The 17153-nt window shown below is 49.3% G+C and overlaps 1 protein-coding gene across 1 annotated transcript in view; it reads right to left on the minus strand.

Annotated features, from left to right (window-relative positions):
- Cyfip2 (cytoplasmic FMR1 interacting protein 2) overlaps positions 1-17153 on the minus strand; it is a 100865-nt gene that overhangs the window by 53286 nt on the left and 30426 nt on the right. The window contains exons 14-22 of the mRNA XM_032913809.1: positions 15237-15403; positions 14604-14751; positions 12434-12508; positions 11293-11446; positions 7976-8132; positions 7441-7537; positions 6134-6210; positions 3128-3236; positions 810-929 (exon numbers count right to left, since the gene is read on the minus strand). Coding sequence (XP_032769700.1) covers positions 810-929; positions 3128-3236; positions 6134-6210; positions 7441-7537; positions 7976-8132; positions 11293-11446; positions 12434-12508; positions 14604-14751; positions 15237-15403 — 1104 coding nt within the window. The remainder of the gene's footprint in view (positions 1-809; positions 930-3127; positions 3237-6133; positions 6211-7440; positions 7538-7975; positions 8133-11292; positions 11447-12433; positions 12509-14603; positions 14752-15236; positions 15404-17153) is intronic.

The following is a 17153-nucleotide window of genomic DNA, read 5'->3' on the forward strand; positions in this document are numbered from 1 at the left end:
TGCTACATCCTCCTAACGACTCTCTGAAGTAGACGCTAATTTGGTCTCCTTCACTTTAGAGGTAGGAAACAGGCTTGGTGAAGATGTATAACAGATCTGTTATCTTCAAAGATAACAGAGTTAGGAACGGTCAGGGACAGGACTGGGAGAATCAGCAAGTGGGACTCTGGTGACCTAGTTCAATGCACTTTATGCCACCTCTTGGAAAGAAGACTGACAAGGAGCAACTCCAGCGGCTGTTTTCCAGAAGGTGCAGGTTTCTTTATTGCTGACTGTGCAACAAGCTGGCTGCAAACTCTAGGGGGCATGGTGCAAAGTGAAAATACAGGGTGGTGTTCAAAACCATTCAGCATTTCAAGATGGAGGCCAGAGCAAAAAAAAAAAAAACAAAAACCAACAACAACAACAACAACAACAAAAAAAAACAACCCACTGTAGAGCCCTTCTAGGCCCTCAAGTCCCACGTGCCCTTCAAGTGACCTTGTAATACTTTCTCTAGCTTCTTAGGACCCTGCCTGCTTGACCTCTCTGTATCCTAAGGGCACGACCCAACCTGGGGGATGGTCACCTCTGATCTTCCGGAGACTTGTCTCCACTCTGCACACCTGGCTGCCAGTCCGTAAGGAATGGTGAAATCATTCCCACTCCATTTAAGATGTGTTGTCCCAGCTACTCTGGTCGGGTGTGAAAGAAATCCCCTGCCTCTCTTGAACTGGGCCAGAAGAGCTAATGGCTATTTCCAGCTAGGCATCTATCTGAGGTATCCAAGAGCAGAGAGCCTACAGCCACCCCTCTACCCCCCTTCTTACCACAATGGAGGTCAGGTCTTCGCTCTCGAAGCGGCTGATTGCCTGGTCCAAGGATTTGTACATGGCGGCAGAGATCCGCTGCGTGATGAGTCTGTTCAAGTCAATTGATCTACCCAACAGCTGAAGGGCAGAGGTGGGGGAGAGAGTTACTTAATATCTACACAGATATCTGACAACTAGATACAAGGCACTGTAGGGAACTGTAATAAAACTGTAAAAAGCGTTACTGGGGCAAGGGATGACAATATGTGGAATATAGACAGCATCATAAAGTCTCCTGGCAAGGAAGGGTAGTTCTATTTAATCTTTTATTTTTGGCATATCGTAGGTACATATGATGTATGTGTGACGGGTACACATGCTTGTGGGAGAAAGAGAAAAATGAACTCAATACAGCAAAACAACCATCACCCCGAGTCTGACTACCCTGGAGACCGTTATATACTATACTATTGCAAGGCGTTACATTCATGGTTCTCAACCTGTGGGTCACGAGCCCCTCGAGGTTGTATCTCTGGTATTTGCATTATGATTCATAACAGACAAAACTGCAGTTATAAAATAGCAATAAATAATTTCATGGTTGGGGGGCGTAGTGATAACTCGAGGAACTGTTCTAAAGGGTCGCAGCATTAGGAAAGTTGAGGACCACTGATTTACATAAAACCCGCTGAGGTAAAACAAACAAACAAACAAACAAAAAACCCCAACTCATTCAGGCTATGGGAGGAGGCTTGGGGCAAGCTCTGATCTCGGTAAATGCTTCTGTTGACACCCTAGATCCAGCCTGGAGGTTCATTCTGTGTCTTCCTGTTCATGGTCCCCAGGAGCAGTGGCCACCTTAGCGATGGCCTAGTTTATGGCTTCATGGGAGTGATTTTAAAAGCAAGCATATAGAAGGGCTTATCAAAGGGTGGAGAATATAGCTTAAGGTAATTTCCCACTGGGCTCCACATGGGTATTATCCCAGATGCTACAAAGACAACAATAGCCATTTATTGAGCGCCTGCTGTGTGCACTATGCTACGTGATTACTCTTAGGTAGTATTTGTCTTAGGATACATTTCCTACTAACCAATTAAGGTCCCCTAAGGGGATCCTGTGGCTAATTCTGGCTGCACTGCAACATCTGAGGCTCGTCTGCTGAGCCTTGTTTTTCTCTCTCTTGTGACTAGACACTGGCAATGGATGTCCAGAGAGCGCACTATGAATTCTTTCCTGTTCATCTCAACATCGGTTCTGCTCCTTCACAGAGACAAGGACCACACAACCACCACACGGATGGAACAGCACACAGGCTTTTCTGCTACCAGCCACCTGCAGGGAGGGCTGGGGTCTGTATCTGCTATACCTTTCTAGCTTAGATTAGCATTTTATAACCAGGATATGTGTTCTCTTTCCCAGCAGTATTTTCCCTGTATCTGGGGTAAAGGTTAAGGAAAACCGTTGAATAAAAACAAACCAGTTTTGTTGAGGTTTGCTATGGGTTGTGACGTTAAATTCTATACCCGAAGGTCTAGGCTTGTGAGCGACTGCTCACCTTTACAAGCATCTGTTGTGCAAACCTTTGTTCCTTGATTTTAAACTATCAGTTAAACAAAATTGACTACAGCCAAGTCCTGGGAGGGATGAGAGGTAGGTGGGTTTGGAGTGACCTGGCTGGGGGAAGAGAACCACAAGAGGGAGAAGAAGGGAGGAGGGAGAGAAGTCACCACGGGTTGGGTGAGTCTTGAAAACATGGCTCTGAGGCTGGCCAGTTGGAGTTAAGAGCAGCCCACATAAAACAGTAATAACTCGGGGTTATCAATAGGAAAGTAGACTCAGCACAGAGGGTAGCTATCTGCCTAGCTCTTGGGCTGTTGAAGCCTTAGTGCAAACGATGAAAGTTGTGTGTCTTTTATCTGGGAACTGAATGATCAAGGTGGGATAGAAACCCCGGCTTGGGATCAAACATTTCTACAACACAGTTTCTACCTGAGGGTTAGCTTGAAGTGGTTTAAAGGGGTTTCAACCTTTCTCAGTTACTTCAGGGGTGGGTCTACCTGTGTCTGTGTGATAGTGCTGGTGAGGACCAGGTGACTTCAGGACGGTAGGCTATGGTCCTGCTCAGTGCTTCTCAGGCCAGCTGGAGAGAAGCCAGAAAGCTTTAAACTTGCACAAAGGATGCTCAGTACTGTCTGTACGATTCTGAGGCTGTTACGCCTGACACGGACACTTCCGGCAGGTATGTAAGTCTACACTATCTCCACAGAGCCTGTGCCCCCCACTACAGCCCCTCCCACTGCCTCCCCCACCGTCACGGCTTTCTCCCACCATACCTGGACGTGTCTCTGTTTCAGCAGTGTCTCGTAGCGGTTAGATGGCGGGTACGGAATGATCACTCCATAGTTCTTACATTCAGCTCTAAAACGTTTGTCCAGCAGGACACTGGAAGAGAGAAGTGTGACAGAGGTGCATTAAAAAATGGTGGCAAATGGCTTCTCAATAGCCGAGCCACGTCTACGCCAGCCCATGGGGTCCACCCGGAACACACGATCTTAAATATCTCAAACAGGATTGAGGCTGCTCTAGACATGGCTCCCCAAACTTCTGGATGCAGAGTCTCGGTATGTGAAATAGAATTTCTAAGTCAGAGATGGGCAACCCAAGGTGGCTTCTCTTTTCTTAATTTTTAACAAAAAACAATCAAGTGTATCCTTAGTATTTCCCAGTGAAAATCCTGGGTACTGGGGATACCAAGGCCCTTCCCTGTCCTCATGGTACAGACTTTCCAGTGAAGAGAGACTGGGAAGTGTGAACAATCAGGGAAAAATGGTCTGTAATAGGAAACACGTGCATAGTTCTTATCACTCACCAGGCAACACATACACATACAAACATACATAAACACAGAGACTCATCTATACACACCCGCATGCACAGGTACAAACACACATTCACACACATGAACGTGCGCACATGCCCACAAGGGCAGACATATACAATTGTTTTTCATGTCACAACAGTCCTGTAAGTCGTGTGTACTATTTTTATCCTCTACATTGAGACATAGGTGGTAGAGTATCCCTAGTACTTGAAAACGATAGTGTAGCATCATTTGGAGTTGGGAATCATGGAAGGTATTTGTAGGGGGTTTCTTTGGACAGAGGCTCAGCGATCACGGTGAAGCCAAGGTAAAGATTATCCCTCACACAGTGAGTGTGGTCTGTTTGAGGGAGGCTTAGTCAGGGTGAAGAAAAGAAGATTTTGCAAAAAACAGGTTCATCGTATTAGTCTACAGGCCAGATCTTGTGAGACCACAGAACCCCTGTAGAGAGTTGAGATGTCTAGATGGACTGGGAGCCATTTAAAGTTTTAAGCGGGAAAGAGATGTTTAAACTGGCATAGTCCAAAGTTGCAGCCAGCAACCATGGTGCCTACTGCATGCCTCAAAGGAGACAGGTCCAAACTGAGGTCCCCTGCCGAGTGCATACAGATTTAGGAGACCTAGAAGAAAGCAGGGATAGCTCCTTAAAAGTATCTACACTGTTTCCATGCTGACATTTTAGTGGCTTCACTTTGTTGAATGAAATAAAATATATCATTCAAATGTCAGCTGTTTCTTCCCCTCGTTAAAATACTGCTGCTAAGTACCAAGGGCCGTCCCGGGTGGCTCCCACTTGTGGTTTCGTTTTACCTCAGATGGATCAGCCTGGGTTACTCTCCCTTCTAGTGCTTTCTTTCTCTGAACTCCCCAACTCCTCTCGATTTCCATCCTTTTGAGGAACGCCCATCTTGCAGGGAAAGTTGTCGAGGGCTATTTTTCAAATGGGGACATGTATGTGTGCGTGTGTATATCGAGACCGGGTTTCTCTGTGTAACAGCCCTGGTTGTCCTGGGACTAGCTCTGTAGACCAGGCTGGCCTCAAACTCACAAGCCTGCCTGTGCCTACCGAGTGCCGGGATTCAAGGTGGGTGCCGGGATTCAAGGTGGGTGCCACTAACCCAGCTGGGGGTATATTATTTTTAAAGATGAATTTTTTAAATCCCCTGGAGTTCCAGGTGGTTGTGAGCGACCTGACGTGGCTACTGGGAATTGAACTTGGGTCCTCTGGAAGACCATCAAGAGCGCCTAAGCACTGAAGCATCTTTCTAGCTCCTCAGATGAGGAGATTCTATAAACTAAGTACACAGAGACCCCGAGTTTGTTTATACAGAAAGTATCAGCATATCCAGGACCAGAATTCTCTCAGAAATGAAATACTGCCTCCTCCATAGTAACAGCTTCCTACCTGATCTGCTCACACCTATTAGGTGACTACTTAGCGATGGACGCACCTTTGTGCTTTCTGTTTATCAGTTAGGACTCAACCTTTTTAGTGAGCGAGGATCTCATGCTCGCACCACGCCAACTCCTATCTGAAATGTGTCAAGTTTGTCGATGTCAAATGAAGTCAGTCACTTCCACAGGGGTGTGTGGGGGTGGGTGGGTAGTGGAAGCACCAAGGAGGGGAATCACCCTCGGGCTGGCTGGTTGGCACATCTCAGCTTCCAGCAAGAACCACGATACTTTTACAGAAGTTTCCCTTCACGAATAGTACCACGGCAGGTACTATTTAAAACCCAGGAATTCACTGAGGATGGAGGGAGAGGGTGGGGTTAAATCAGTATCTCTCAGTAAATACTGAAAAGTCTATAAACCTGACACATTTCCAACTCAATAAAAATACACCTTAAATACACTCTCCATAGATTCATATTTTCAAAAAGTGAAGTTTAAAAGTAAGAATCAAGTCAAGCCACCCCTGCGCTTCAGAGACCATTTCGTGGTGGGGGATGCCCCTTCCGATCAAGTGTTTACAGCACCGGGTGACACAGCTCGCCCTCTAGTGGCCACCGCCGTGAACTGATGCAGGCAGGAGAGCTATTAATTTTGTTCTTGCTCTGCCAAGGCTTAGACAGGAAGTTCCTTTGCCTGCCCACTCCTTCGCCTTGTTTTACCTCCTTAGACACTGTTTCCCTAAGAAGGTCTCGACTAGCTCAGGCTTATCTACCATATATTCCCAGAATCTCAGTCTTCCTTCATGAACGTCCTTCATACACACACACACACACACACACACACACACACACACACACACACACACACACACACACCACTCTCTGCCCTTCTATTGAAGTGTAGTGTATTTGTATACTATCCATCCATTCTTCTTTACAACATGTCTCAAATGCCTGAGCCTATGGAAATCGCTTCATTTTTCCTTAAGTGCTGATCAAGGGAGACAGACAGACAGGTATGAGGCTGACGAAAGGACGCTACTGACAGCCTAGGCTCCCCTTACCTGCCGGCCATGGCTTTGTAGTAGGCAAAGATCTGGTCAGCCAGCTTGTAGACAAACTGATCAAAACACAGGTTCACCTGGTGAGGAAAAGCAGGTCAGTGGGTCCTGTCTGGACTCATCACCGAATGGGCAGTTGGGAGGGCACCAGGGCAGGGGTCACTGAGGTGCATTCTTGGGCAACAGAACAGTCCTGACAAAGAGTAAAGAGAGGAAAGCCCCTGTGGTCGTGCACAGGTACTGAGGTTGGCCCTTTGCCATCAATGGCTTCAGAGGAGCCCAGGAACCAGCCTCCCCATTGCTCCCCAGTTTGGTCAGGGAACACAAATGAAAGGCCGCCCTCTGGTGTTGTGAGTACCTCCCTAGCAGCCTGTGAACCCAAAGACTTTCTTGTCTCCTCCTTGTATTTGGTTTTCCTTGCTCTGTAGAACTAACTTCAAGGATGCTCTTAGAAACAGAAAAGTCCCTTCCAGCTTTCCTTAAATCCCTCTGGGTTTTGCCCTGCAGTGTCTTACGATATTCACGGGAGACTATGAAGTCTGTGGGAAGACAAGGTCACACCCCACATCAGAGCCATATCTTCTATCAATGAACAGAGCAGAAAGTGGCCAACGTGGACTTTGAAGAGACCAGGCTCTGGCAAGAGCAGGGCAGGAAACAGAGCCAAAGGAGGAGACTGATCTTTGATTCCTTCCTATTATGTCCCCAGCTCTTGTAAGAAGAACCCTTTATTTGAAAGTTTCTGTACTTGTATTTGACACCCACTGTATTACATAGATCAAAACCCACAGCGGGTGCTGTGCATGGTGTTGGCTTCAACCCATGGTGCTGGCTTCATACCCAGGTAGCTGGGACCTCCAGCCTGGGCCTCTGAACTTCGTGATACTCAACGTGCCCTCTAGAGATAAGGAATCTACAGGGTCAACGTAGGAGTACTCATTTAGACCCCATGTTCCCTTTCTAGAACCAACTCTGAATTCTGGTCCTGACATTCCCAGCCCCTCCAGGAGTCCCATGGTCTTTTCTGGAGCTCGTGACCTGCCTTCGGAGTGGTTAGATGGCACCATTTGCAAGCTGAGGTGTATATGCCCAGGAAGGTCCTTGCAGCACCTTATGGTATAGCACGGACTAGGGATGAGGAGAGGAAGGAGCAGGCCACGTCACACGGTTCTGTCTGACAGCCACAGCAGTCATGAACGTTGCTCACTGGAGAAGAGTCACTGATACCCTCCCCCATCTGACAACTGCTAAGGACTGGATAAGCCCAGCATCTCGGGCGACCCCAGGGATGAAGGAAACATGTCACTTGCCTCTGCTTCGATCTCGTCATACAGGAACTGCTTTTTGAACTTGGTGAGCGCATAGTAGGCGCTGTCGTTGTACAGATCCAAGGGGTAGAGGACATACCTGGGAAGGAACACAGAGTCATGGGGGGCCAGTCACACTGGCTGGGGAAACGAGGTGTGAGGGATGAGAGAGGTGGCTTGGAGTTGAAGGCAACTTTCTTCCCTTCTCTCGTGTCCTTTGTGCCTCCACGTAGGAAGGACTTGTTTTTCAGTTTGTACACAGGTATCAGAATCGATGATGCTGATAGACCGCCTGGCCTAAAAACTTTAGCCTAGGGGGATACTTCTTGGTTCCTAGAGTAGGTGATTTGCTCAGCATGGCCGTTAAGAGATGGACAAAGACAGGAAGGGCAGGTAGGCCTGGGGCCAATGACCTTGGAGTGGGGTTATTGCCTAACCTCTACTCAGTAGTTTCTTCTGTCAACCAAAGAGCTCAGTGGCAAGGCGCCCTCCCACTCCACCCCAGGAACTTCCTGGCTGGCCCAACTCTGTCTCTTACTCCATCATGGAAGGTTCTTTGGTTTCCAGAATATGGTCCGTTAGAATCCAGGGCATGGACATCTCAATTGGGAACTGGATGCGCCGGCCCATGGTCAACTCCAGGAAGAATTCTCGGAACCAGAGCTGGGAGAGGTCACAGCACTGCTGAAGAGCTTCTGCAAGCACAGGGAGAGCCTCGGCTTAACAAAGCGCTCACACAGCGCGGTGTTTGCTATCTATTGGCTGTCACCGCTAGGTACACAGCCCTTCCCTGATCTTGCTGTCTTGTGCAGGAAGCCAGCTTAGTACAGTCTGTGGTGAACGGCATCTGTCGGCTTCTGGGACAGGGCAAGTTATGTGGGGAGGGGTGGTTATTTTTAAGAGCATTTGCCATCCTACCATTTCTAGTAAATCCTTACAGAGCTACCCTAAAGAAGTGTGATTTATATATAGTGTTTTGAGAACACACATTGCTCACTTTCAAGGAACTATAGCTCCCTCATCTCCTGTGTGTGGTAATTCTGGCTCCCTTACTGTTGGGAAGTCTAGAAAGCCCAACTTAGGTCATTCTCTAAGGAGATGCCTGGACTGTTTTGTTTTTTTTCTTTTTTCAGGTACACTAAGACTCCCATGTCACTGGGTTCCTATTTCTCTCTGTCCTTCTCCATTCAACCTCTGAGAGAAGAGGAAGAGGAGGGCATGAGGCTGAGGGGCAGCCTGGAAGCTTCCCCTGCTAGGAGCAATGAGTACCCATGGTAGTTTGAATGAAAATGGCCCTCATGGAAATGTAAATCAAAACGACTTTGAGATTCCATCGAATATAAGTCAGAATGGCTAAAATCAAAAACACAGGTGATAGTTCCTGTTAGCAAGAATGTGGAGCAAGGAGAATACTCCTGCACTGCTGGTGGCGGTGCAAACTTGTACATTTCCATTTTGGAAATCAATATGGCAGTTTCTCAAAAAATTGGGAAATGATCTACCTCAAGACCCAGCTGTACTCCTCTTGGACATATTCCCACAGGACTCTCTATCCTACCACAAGGACATTTGCTCAACTGTGTTCACAGCAGCTTTATTCCTAATAGTCAGGAACTAGAAACAACCTAGAACGGATAAACCCAACCCAAGAATGGATAAATAACCTGTGGTACAATGGAGTGTTAAAAATGACGTCATGAATATTTTAGGTAAACGGGTGGAACTAGGAAAAAAAAAATCATGCTGAGTGAGGTAAACCAGACCCAGAAAGGAAAACATGGTATGTTCCTACTTATAAGTGGATAATAGCTGTAAAATAAAGGACAATCATGCTATGAACCAGAGGACCAGAGAGGCTAAATAACAAGGAGGGCTCAGGAAAGGGAGAGGTGCAAGACTCTCCCTGGGAGGCGGAACTAGAATAGATTTCATGGGTCAACTGGGTGGGGATGGGAACAGGAGAGATCAGATAGGGGAGATAGAAGGAGAAAGTATTGGGAGAGATGACTGGAATTGGGGGAGGGGCACTTTGAGGGTGAGGTAGAGACCTAGTGTAATGGAAACTCCTTGGAATCTTGTGAAGACTCATAGCAATGGGGGACAAGAAGTCTGGACCGGCCTTCTTCTGGAACCAGCCAAGGTTTCCAGTGGAAGGACTGGGACATCAACCCAGTCACAAAACCTCAGACCTACAATTTGTCCCCCCTGAAAGATGTTGGGGTAAAGGTGGCACAGAACTTGTGGGTGTGGCCAACCAGTGACTGGTCCAACTTGAGACCCATGCCACAAGAGAGAGCCCACACCTGACACTGCTTGGAGGGCCAGGAACCAGAGGCAGGGCAGACCAGTGACCTAGGATAAAACTAAACATAACTGGCATAAAAAAAATCAACGAAAAAATTCATAATGATATTCTGCTATATTCGTAGATCAGAGCCTAGAATAGTTGTCATCAGAGAGACTACATCCAGCAACTGATAAGAACAGATGCAGAGACCTGCAGCCAAACATTAGGCAGACTTGGGAAGTCCTGTGGAAGAGGAGGAGGAAGGAATATAGGAGTTAGAGGGGTTAAGGACTCCACAAAATCATGGCCCACAGAATCAACTAACCAGGGCTCATAGGGGCTCAGAGACTGAACCAATAATTAGGGAGCCTGTATAGGTCTGACCTAGGTCCTTTGTATATATGCTATAGTTGTGTAGTTTGGTGTTCCTTATGGGACTCCAAAAAGTGGGAACAGGGGCTGTCTTGGACTCTTTTGCTTTGTTTTGGGGCCCCTGTTCTCCTATTGGGTTGTCTTGATACGAGGCCATGTGCCTAATCTTACTGTAGAGATCCCTGGGAGGCCTGCTCTTTTCTGAAGGGAAGGGGAGGAGGAGAGGATCTGGGTGAGAGGGGAGGTGGGGAGAAGAAGAAGAAAGAAAGAAAAGAAGAAAAGAAAGAAAAAAGGAAGGAAGGAAGAAAGGAAGGAAGAAAGAAAGGAAGGAAGAAAGAAAGGAAAGAAGGAAGGAAGGAAGGAAAGAAGGAAGGAAGGAAGAAAGAAAGAGAGAAGAAAGAAAGAAAGAAAGAAAGAAAGAAAAAAAGAAAGAAAGAAAGAAGAAAAGAAAGAAAGAAAGAAAAGAGACTCTATAGGCTCATAGGGACTGGCACTATTAGGAAGTGTGGCCTTGTGGGAGGAAGTGTGTCCCTGGAGGGCAGAGTTTGAAGTCTCAGATGCTCAAGCCAGGCCCAGTGTGGCAATGCCTCTTCCTGCTACTGACGATCCCGGTGTACAGCTCTCAAGCCTCCTCACCAGCACCAGCTCTGCTTTCATGCCGCCATGCTTCCTGCCATGACAATAATGGACTAGACCTCTGAACTGTAAGCCAGCCCCCAAAAACTGTCATCCCTTATGAGAGTTGCCTTGGTCATGGTGTCTCCTCGCAGCAATGGAAAATCTCTAAGGCAGTTCAACAGAGTTTCTAGCTGCTGCTTACCAACCAATGTCTGATCTAGTACATGCTGGGCTATAGACATGCATCCCTGGTGTGATTCCCTAACTAGCAATGGATGTCTACCAGACAAATTCATTTGGGTCAGAATGAATGCAACAGAGCCTGGCCTTCCCTGCCCCCTCAAGGTGACAGAAAGGTAGGTCTGTCTTCCTTCCTTCCTTCCTTCCTTCCTTCCTTCCTTCCTTCCTTCCTTCCTTTCTTCTTTTAAATAATTCTTTTGCCCTTGGGAGCAAAATGTAACTCCCCTGTGGTTCATGATGCTATTTCTCTACAACTTCCAGCCAGATTGAACTGGCTGCCTGGGAGGTGGATGCCCTCCCTGTCTTCTCTCCTGCTGCTGAGGGCCCTTGAGGCTCACCGCTGATGTTGAGCAAGTGTGTGAAGAAGAATGACTGCTTGTGGAAGTCCTCGATGGCAAGGACGATAGGGCCATCCAGGCTGCTTCTGAGCGTCTTCTTGGAGCCGCTCTTGTCTGCGATGAGCGACTCGAGCATGGTGCGCACCATGTACAGCTTGAAAAGAAAGGGGTAGAGGGTCAGGGTGGCCTGCAGCACTGAGGGAGAACTTGCCTTTGCCTTCCCTTCCCACCTTCCTCGTTTGCTTGTTTTTCTGCTTGTAAAGAGAACTGTCTTAAGGAAGCACTGATTTAAGCAGAGAAGTAACTTTGGAACTACAGAAACCTCTTCTCTCTCTCTCTCTCTCTGCTGTTCTGGGTCCCAGCCCATGCCAGGCAAGCATTCCACCACCGAGCTGGCCACCCGCCCTCATCTCCCGTGAGGGAGACTGACCAGCTTTGCAAAGCTTTCTGCCTAGGGCCCATGGCACCCCTAGGTGACCTGACCAATGGCAGGTAGTTAAGGTTCCTGCTTGCCCTGCTTAGCCAAGGGTGTCGTCATCCATGTCACTCTCTGATCTGCCAGATGACCATGGAAACAGCATGGATGGGGCACTGAACCAGGAATCAAAAGAGCCAGGTTCAAAGCCAGGCACTGCCATTGACTTGCTGTGTGACCTTAGACAACAAAGCCTCCACTCTGGGCTCCAGTTGCCTTTTCTTACAGGAAGAATTGGACCAGATAAGTTCTCAACCCAATCTCCTTCAGTTCTAGCGCTGGGAGGAGTTATGCAATGGACAAAGCTCAAAACAGGTCCCCCCACCACCACCTGGTTTCTGATCCTGCGTTTCGAACCTGCCAGTGAACGCTGGTGCCCTCTGGTGGCCTGGAGTGCATTGCACAGCTTTCCAGAGATTCTGGCTAAGAATCCATACTTACACAGGAAGCTATTAGACATTTAACGCCTGCTTACAGAGTGCCCGACATGCAAACGGCCCAAGTGCAGTAGGGTTGTTCTTTCTGCTATTCTAGTTGTTTTTCCCCCCACACCATTTGTCTTTGAATCTGAGGGCCGGAAGTGGCCTTGAGGAGCCAGTCTAGGCCGTTCCTGCTGCCTCCCGCAGAAGGCACCCAAACCAACCCAGCCAGGAGGTGTTATTATACCAGGGATCGGCAGCCTCTTCGGCCCTGTGTGCCACCAGTGGGCTGAAACAAAGCCCTCGGGGACCACTGGCAGGCCTAAGACATAGATAGGAGAGAAGGAAGAGGGAACGGGAGGGTAGGAGAGACAGGGAGAGAGAGAGAAAGAGAGAGAGAGAAAAGCGAGAGGTATTGTATACAGTGGGAAAGCCACCACAACTGCAGGGGCCACACGTGACACACTCCGACCTCCCAACAACCATGCTACGCTCTACTCCTTCTGGATGGGCCCTAGCCTCTCACCCACCGTGGGCCTGGGAAGTCTCAGATCTGCACGCTACGCTACCCTATGCAGGGTCCCCTCTGTGGGTAAGGGATGAGCACTGTTGCTAATTTCCTCCCTCTGTGAACCTGACAGTAGGCCTGTCTCCCTCTGACTGTCAAAGAACAGTGGGAAATAATGGTTGTGGGGTCCCCAAAGAAAGGGGGCTATGGTGACTAGATTCATATCCAGTTCTAACTACTAGCAAAATGGGTTCATTCAGAACAGCATCACTGCTTTAGCCAACTGTGTTAATTTAACAGGGCACTCAGTCCACCAGGACAGCCTGCTGCCCAACCCCATGAGATGCCTACCTTTACTACATTCTGAAGGCTATGACGGACCCCTCGGGTGGGCATCAGGAGACCTGGGTTCTTGTCCCACCTCTACCTGCCACTCATCCTGTGACTTGGACAAGTCACTTCCCCTTTCTGGACCTCAGTTACTCCATCTGTGACGGAGGGGCAGAGGGCGATGAGTTTACCGTTCAGGACTCTTCCAGCTCTGAGGCTGTCTAGGAGTCAACTAAATATGTCTGTGCCGTCAACCTATCCCGGTGGCATCTAGGGGTGGGGCTTAGCTTTCCGGTGACCAACCTGCAGTTCTCAAATTGTCCACAAGATGCCCTCTCTCTCCTGTCTTCTGTCTATAGCACCTCCCCCTTCCCCACCCCTCCTCCCAATCCTTCTCTCCTAGCTCCTCCCAGGCCTTGTCTTCATCAACCTCTCAGAACTTGGCAAAATGCAGGAGAGCCATACAGCCACACCAGGGCACTCAGAGTTAGGAAGCTCTCTGACCCTCAAATGTTCCAGAGTTGTCTACCAGGGCTTCTTTGGAATCTCTCACAAGCAGAAGACAGCCTGTGCACATTGGTCGTCGGAAACTGCAGAGATAACCTGGTCAAACACTCACCTGCCCTGCACAGCCTCAGTCCCTGCCCAGACACGGACACACACAGAAGGGTGGGTAAGAAAGGGCCTCAGATGGCCCACTGCAGAGCAGAGACAGGCTTGAAAGGCTCTGTAAGGAGGAGCTTCCAGCTTGGGGTTCCTGAAGCCTGCAAGACCCTGGGGGTCACAGTCAGACTCACAGAAAATAGACCAGGAAATACCTTTTCCTATACCGGCAGTGAGAACCTAACTTCATGTGGTCCACTCCCCCCTCCCGCCCCCCAAACAATTTTAAGACTGCTCTGGATAAACACAGACAACATCTTACTGCAGGAAGTTCTGGCTGGGAACCCAGAGTGTTTCTGACAACCAGGCTTTCTCTAAGGGGAGGAGGCTTACCAAGCTTGTGGGCCGTCTTTGGGAAAGGGATGTGAAAATTAGAAAAGTGGCGGTAAAAAATCTCATCCAACGTTTTCGCTTTTAGGTGATAATCAGAGCCAAGAGAGGTTTAAGGCGCTTGCCTGGGAGCATACAGCAGGCCGGGGCAGAACTTACGTTTCCTGCCAGGGGCTGGTGTTAGTACAATACACAGAGTGCTGCAAGTGGACTCCATGTCAGATCTCTCCTGCACTGTAACATGTGAGCTCCACAGGGCTAGGAGACAGCTGAGTGGGTGGGTACGGTGCTACCACCTCTGGTCAGACAACTGAGGCACAGAGAGATTGTGTAACATGCCCAAGGTCACACAGGTGTCTAGGACTAGAACCCAGGTCTCCTGAATCTTAGGCCAGTGGTCTTCCTTTTTTTTTTTTTTTTTTTTTATATCAACACAAGACATCGGGAAAAAGCCCAGAGCGGCTGCTTAGGTCCTGCCCTCCTCACAAGGATCCCTGTCCCACTAACCCCACAGTTAAGCACGGTGCCCTTCCACGGTCCGACTGGCCTGGAGTCAGAGGAGCCAGGCTGCCCGGGAACCGCTCACCTGTGTGCTGGACGGCCCCACAGCACGGCGGGGCACCTTGATGTCAAAGCCACCTTTGGGGTCCTTCTCCCCTCTTAAGCATGGGTCATTGGGGGGCTCTCGGCCTCCCTCCCAGTCACAGATGGTCTTTCGAATGGCCTGCAGAACACTGGGGAAGGAAGAACGGGACTAGGCTCAGGTGTCTGAGAGGCTGTTTCCAGACCCAACGGGGTGTCAGCACCGCCTGTATCACAGTCCTGAGTGTCTGGGACGCACGTTCATCCCTGGACCCACTCAGGGATGCTGCAGCAGTGCTTTTAACAAGTGGCCGCCACGGCTTCGGTGGCCATTAACTACCAAAGAGCTCAGCTTTGAGCCACACAGGGGACAAGAGGACAGGGCCTGGCGGTGGGGAGAGTAGGAGGGAGCCATAGCAACATCTCATTAGCGTCACTAACTTCACGGATAAAGTTTTAATAGTGGCTCGTGTTAGCAGTCCACTCGATACACACGACGACGTGTGCTGAAGTCCACACGTGGATTATCTCATTCCGTCATCCTATGGCTGTGGATACAATGACCCTATTCTATAATCTTCTTCCAGCCCTATAATCAGTCCCTCGGGGTCCCGAATGAGGCCATCCAAGCACCTACCTGATAAGGACATTCTTTTTCTTGCGAACTGCTTGCCGCAACGGCTCCCGCAGTGTCACCTGGGCGAAGTCCTGCAGGGCTGCGTAGATAGTGTTGCGGATGGCCTGGTTGAAGACACTCTCCATCCTCCCCATGAGCACCTGCAAACCCTTGATCATGGCGATCACCTGGTGGGCACAGGGCACGGGTTAGCCTAGCTGTCACTCAGCAAGCCAGCTGCTCTCCACGCTTCACCGTGTTGCCGGGAGAGGATACTGCAGAGACCCGGGAGAATGAGGCCAGTGCCTCTAAAACTGCCAGGTAAGAAATGGTGCTAAAAGCACACAGACCAGAGCTCTACTCTCTCCATCAGTAGTCATGCTAAAGGGGAACTCCAAGGCACTGCGGGTTTCCTGAGACGCTAGAGATAGAAGTATCACATGATACTGCCATCTTGCTTCTGGGTGTAACTGAGGGCAATGAGACTACCATGTCGAAGAAACACATGAACCCAACGCTAACTGGACCACTAGCTACAACAGACAGGACAGGCTCTACCGAGGTGGGCCTTGATAGTGAGTGACCCGAGGTAGATGCAAACAGTGCAAGGTTATGCAGCCAGCAAGAAGGAATCTGGCATACGCAGCAGCATGGACGGAACTGGGGGACATTCAACATATCACATCCGGTGCACCACGTTACAGAGCTTCGAATAAAAATACGCTGCAAGCAGGAGACCCAAGTTCAAACTCCCGAACTCTCGGAAAAGAGCTGAGCATGGTGGCGTGCTCGCAGTTCAGTGCTGGGAGACAGCAAGTGGGGTTCTTGGGGCTCAGGTGGCCTAGCCTAAGTGGGGAAAAACCCCCAGGGTGGACAACTCCTGAGGAATCACACACACACACACACACACACACACACACACACACACACACACACACACACACACGAGAGGATACCTGGAAGGGTGCAGCAGGCAGTAATGGAGACGGGGTAGTTCATGGGCAGTTGGATAAGGAGGCCCGATTTCCTATGCTATGTCCCAGTGGGGGAGCCACACTGCACACAGAGCTGCACATTTCAAAACAGTCACTGAGAGGGGACTCTGAACGCGCACAACAATAATAACCCAAAGCGATAGAGAATCAGGAGAGCCGATCTGACCTTCTCATACTGCATCACACTCGTATGTCACAGTGCAGCTCAGGTGTATGCATAGCCATCACGTGTCAACCAGAAATAAGGGACGCTCAGGAAACGATATTAGTACCCTGCCACAGAAGCATGGCTGTGCTTCACGACGCGGGTCACTGTCATCCTGACCCATGCTCTAATCTCACCGATGACCGGTGACAAATCACAGCCGGTCCTTGGACCACATTCTGGGTGGCACTCCTGTGCTGTTTTGAAGGTCTCTCTACAAACACTGACACGAACTAGACCAAACCAGATCACTGTTTCGACCCCATGTGGCCGATAGCTGCCTGAGCCCCAAACTGGAATCTTCTCCTGAAGCTGTCCCGCGGACATGCTTGCTTCTACATATGCAGAGGAGGGAAGCTTGTGTTGTGTTACACTCAAGACTGACTGGTGGGTATGCTGGATCCAGTGTAGAGGGGATAGGAATGAGGGCTTGGGTAGGAGACGCAGTCTCTATTAATCCATGTTTACAGGCAGTAAACCTGCCTCCCCAGTCAGTCTCCAGTGGTAACACGCTGACTTGTGAGGACACGGAGTGGACGCGCGTGATAAATCAGGGACATGATGAATTGGCCTTCACACAGGGGCCACACTCTCACACCCACACAGTGATCTGTCTGACTGTACACACCATCTGAAGCACAGAAGGTCCAATGGCTAAGAAAGCCCTGCTATGCACGTCCATGAGCGAAAGCCCCTGACTGGAACCTTCTGTTGAACAGGAAGGAATGACGGAAAGGG

Source organism: Rattus rattus, chromosome 9, assembly GCF_011064425.1.
Source record: "Rattus rattus isolate New Zealand chromosome 9, Rrattus_CSIRO_v1, whole genome shotgun sequence".
Classification (NCBI taxonomy): Eukaryota; Metazoa; Chordata; class Mammalia; order Rodentia; family Muridae; genus Rattus; species Rattus rattus.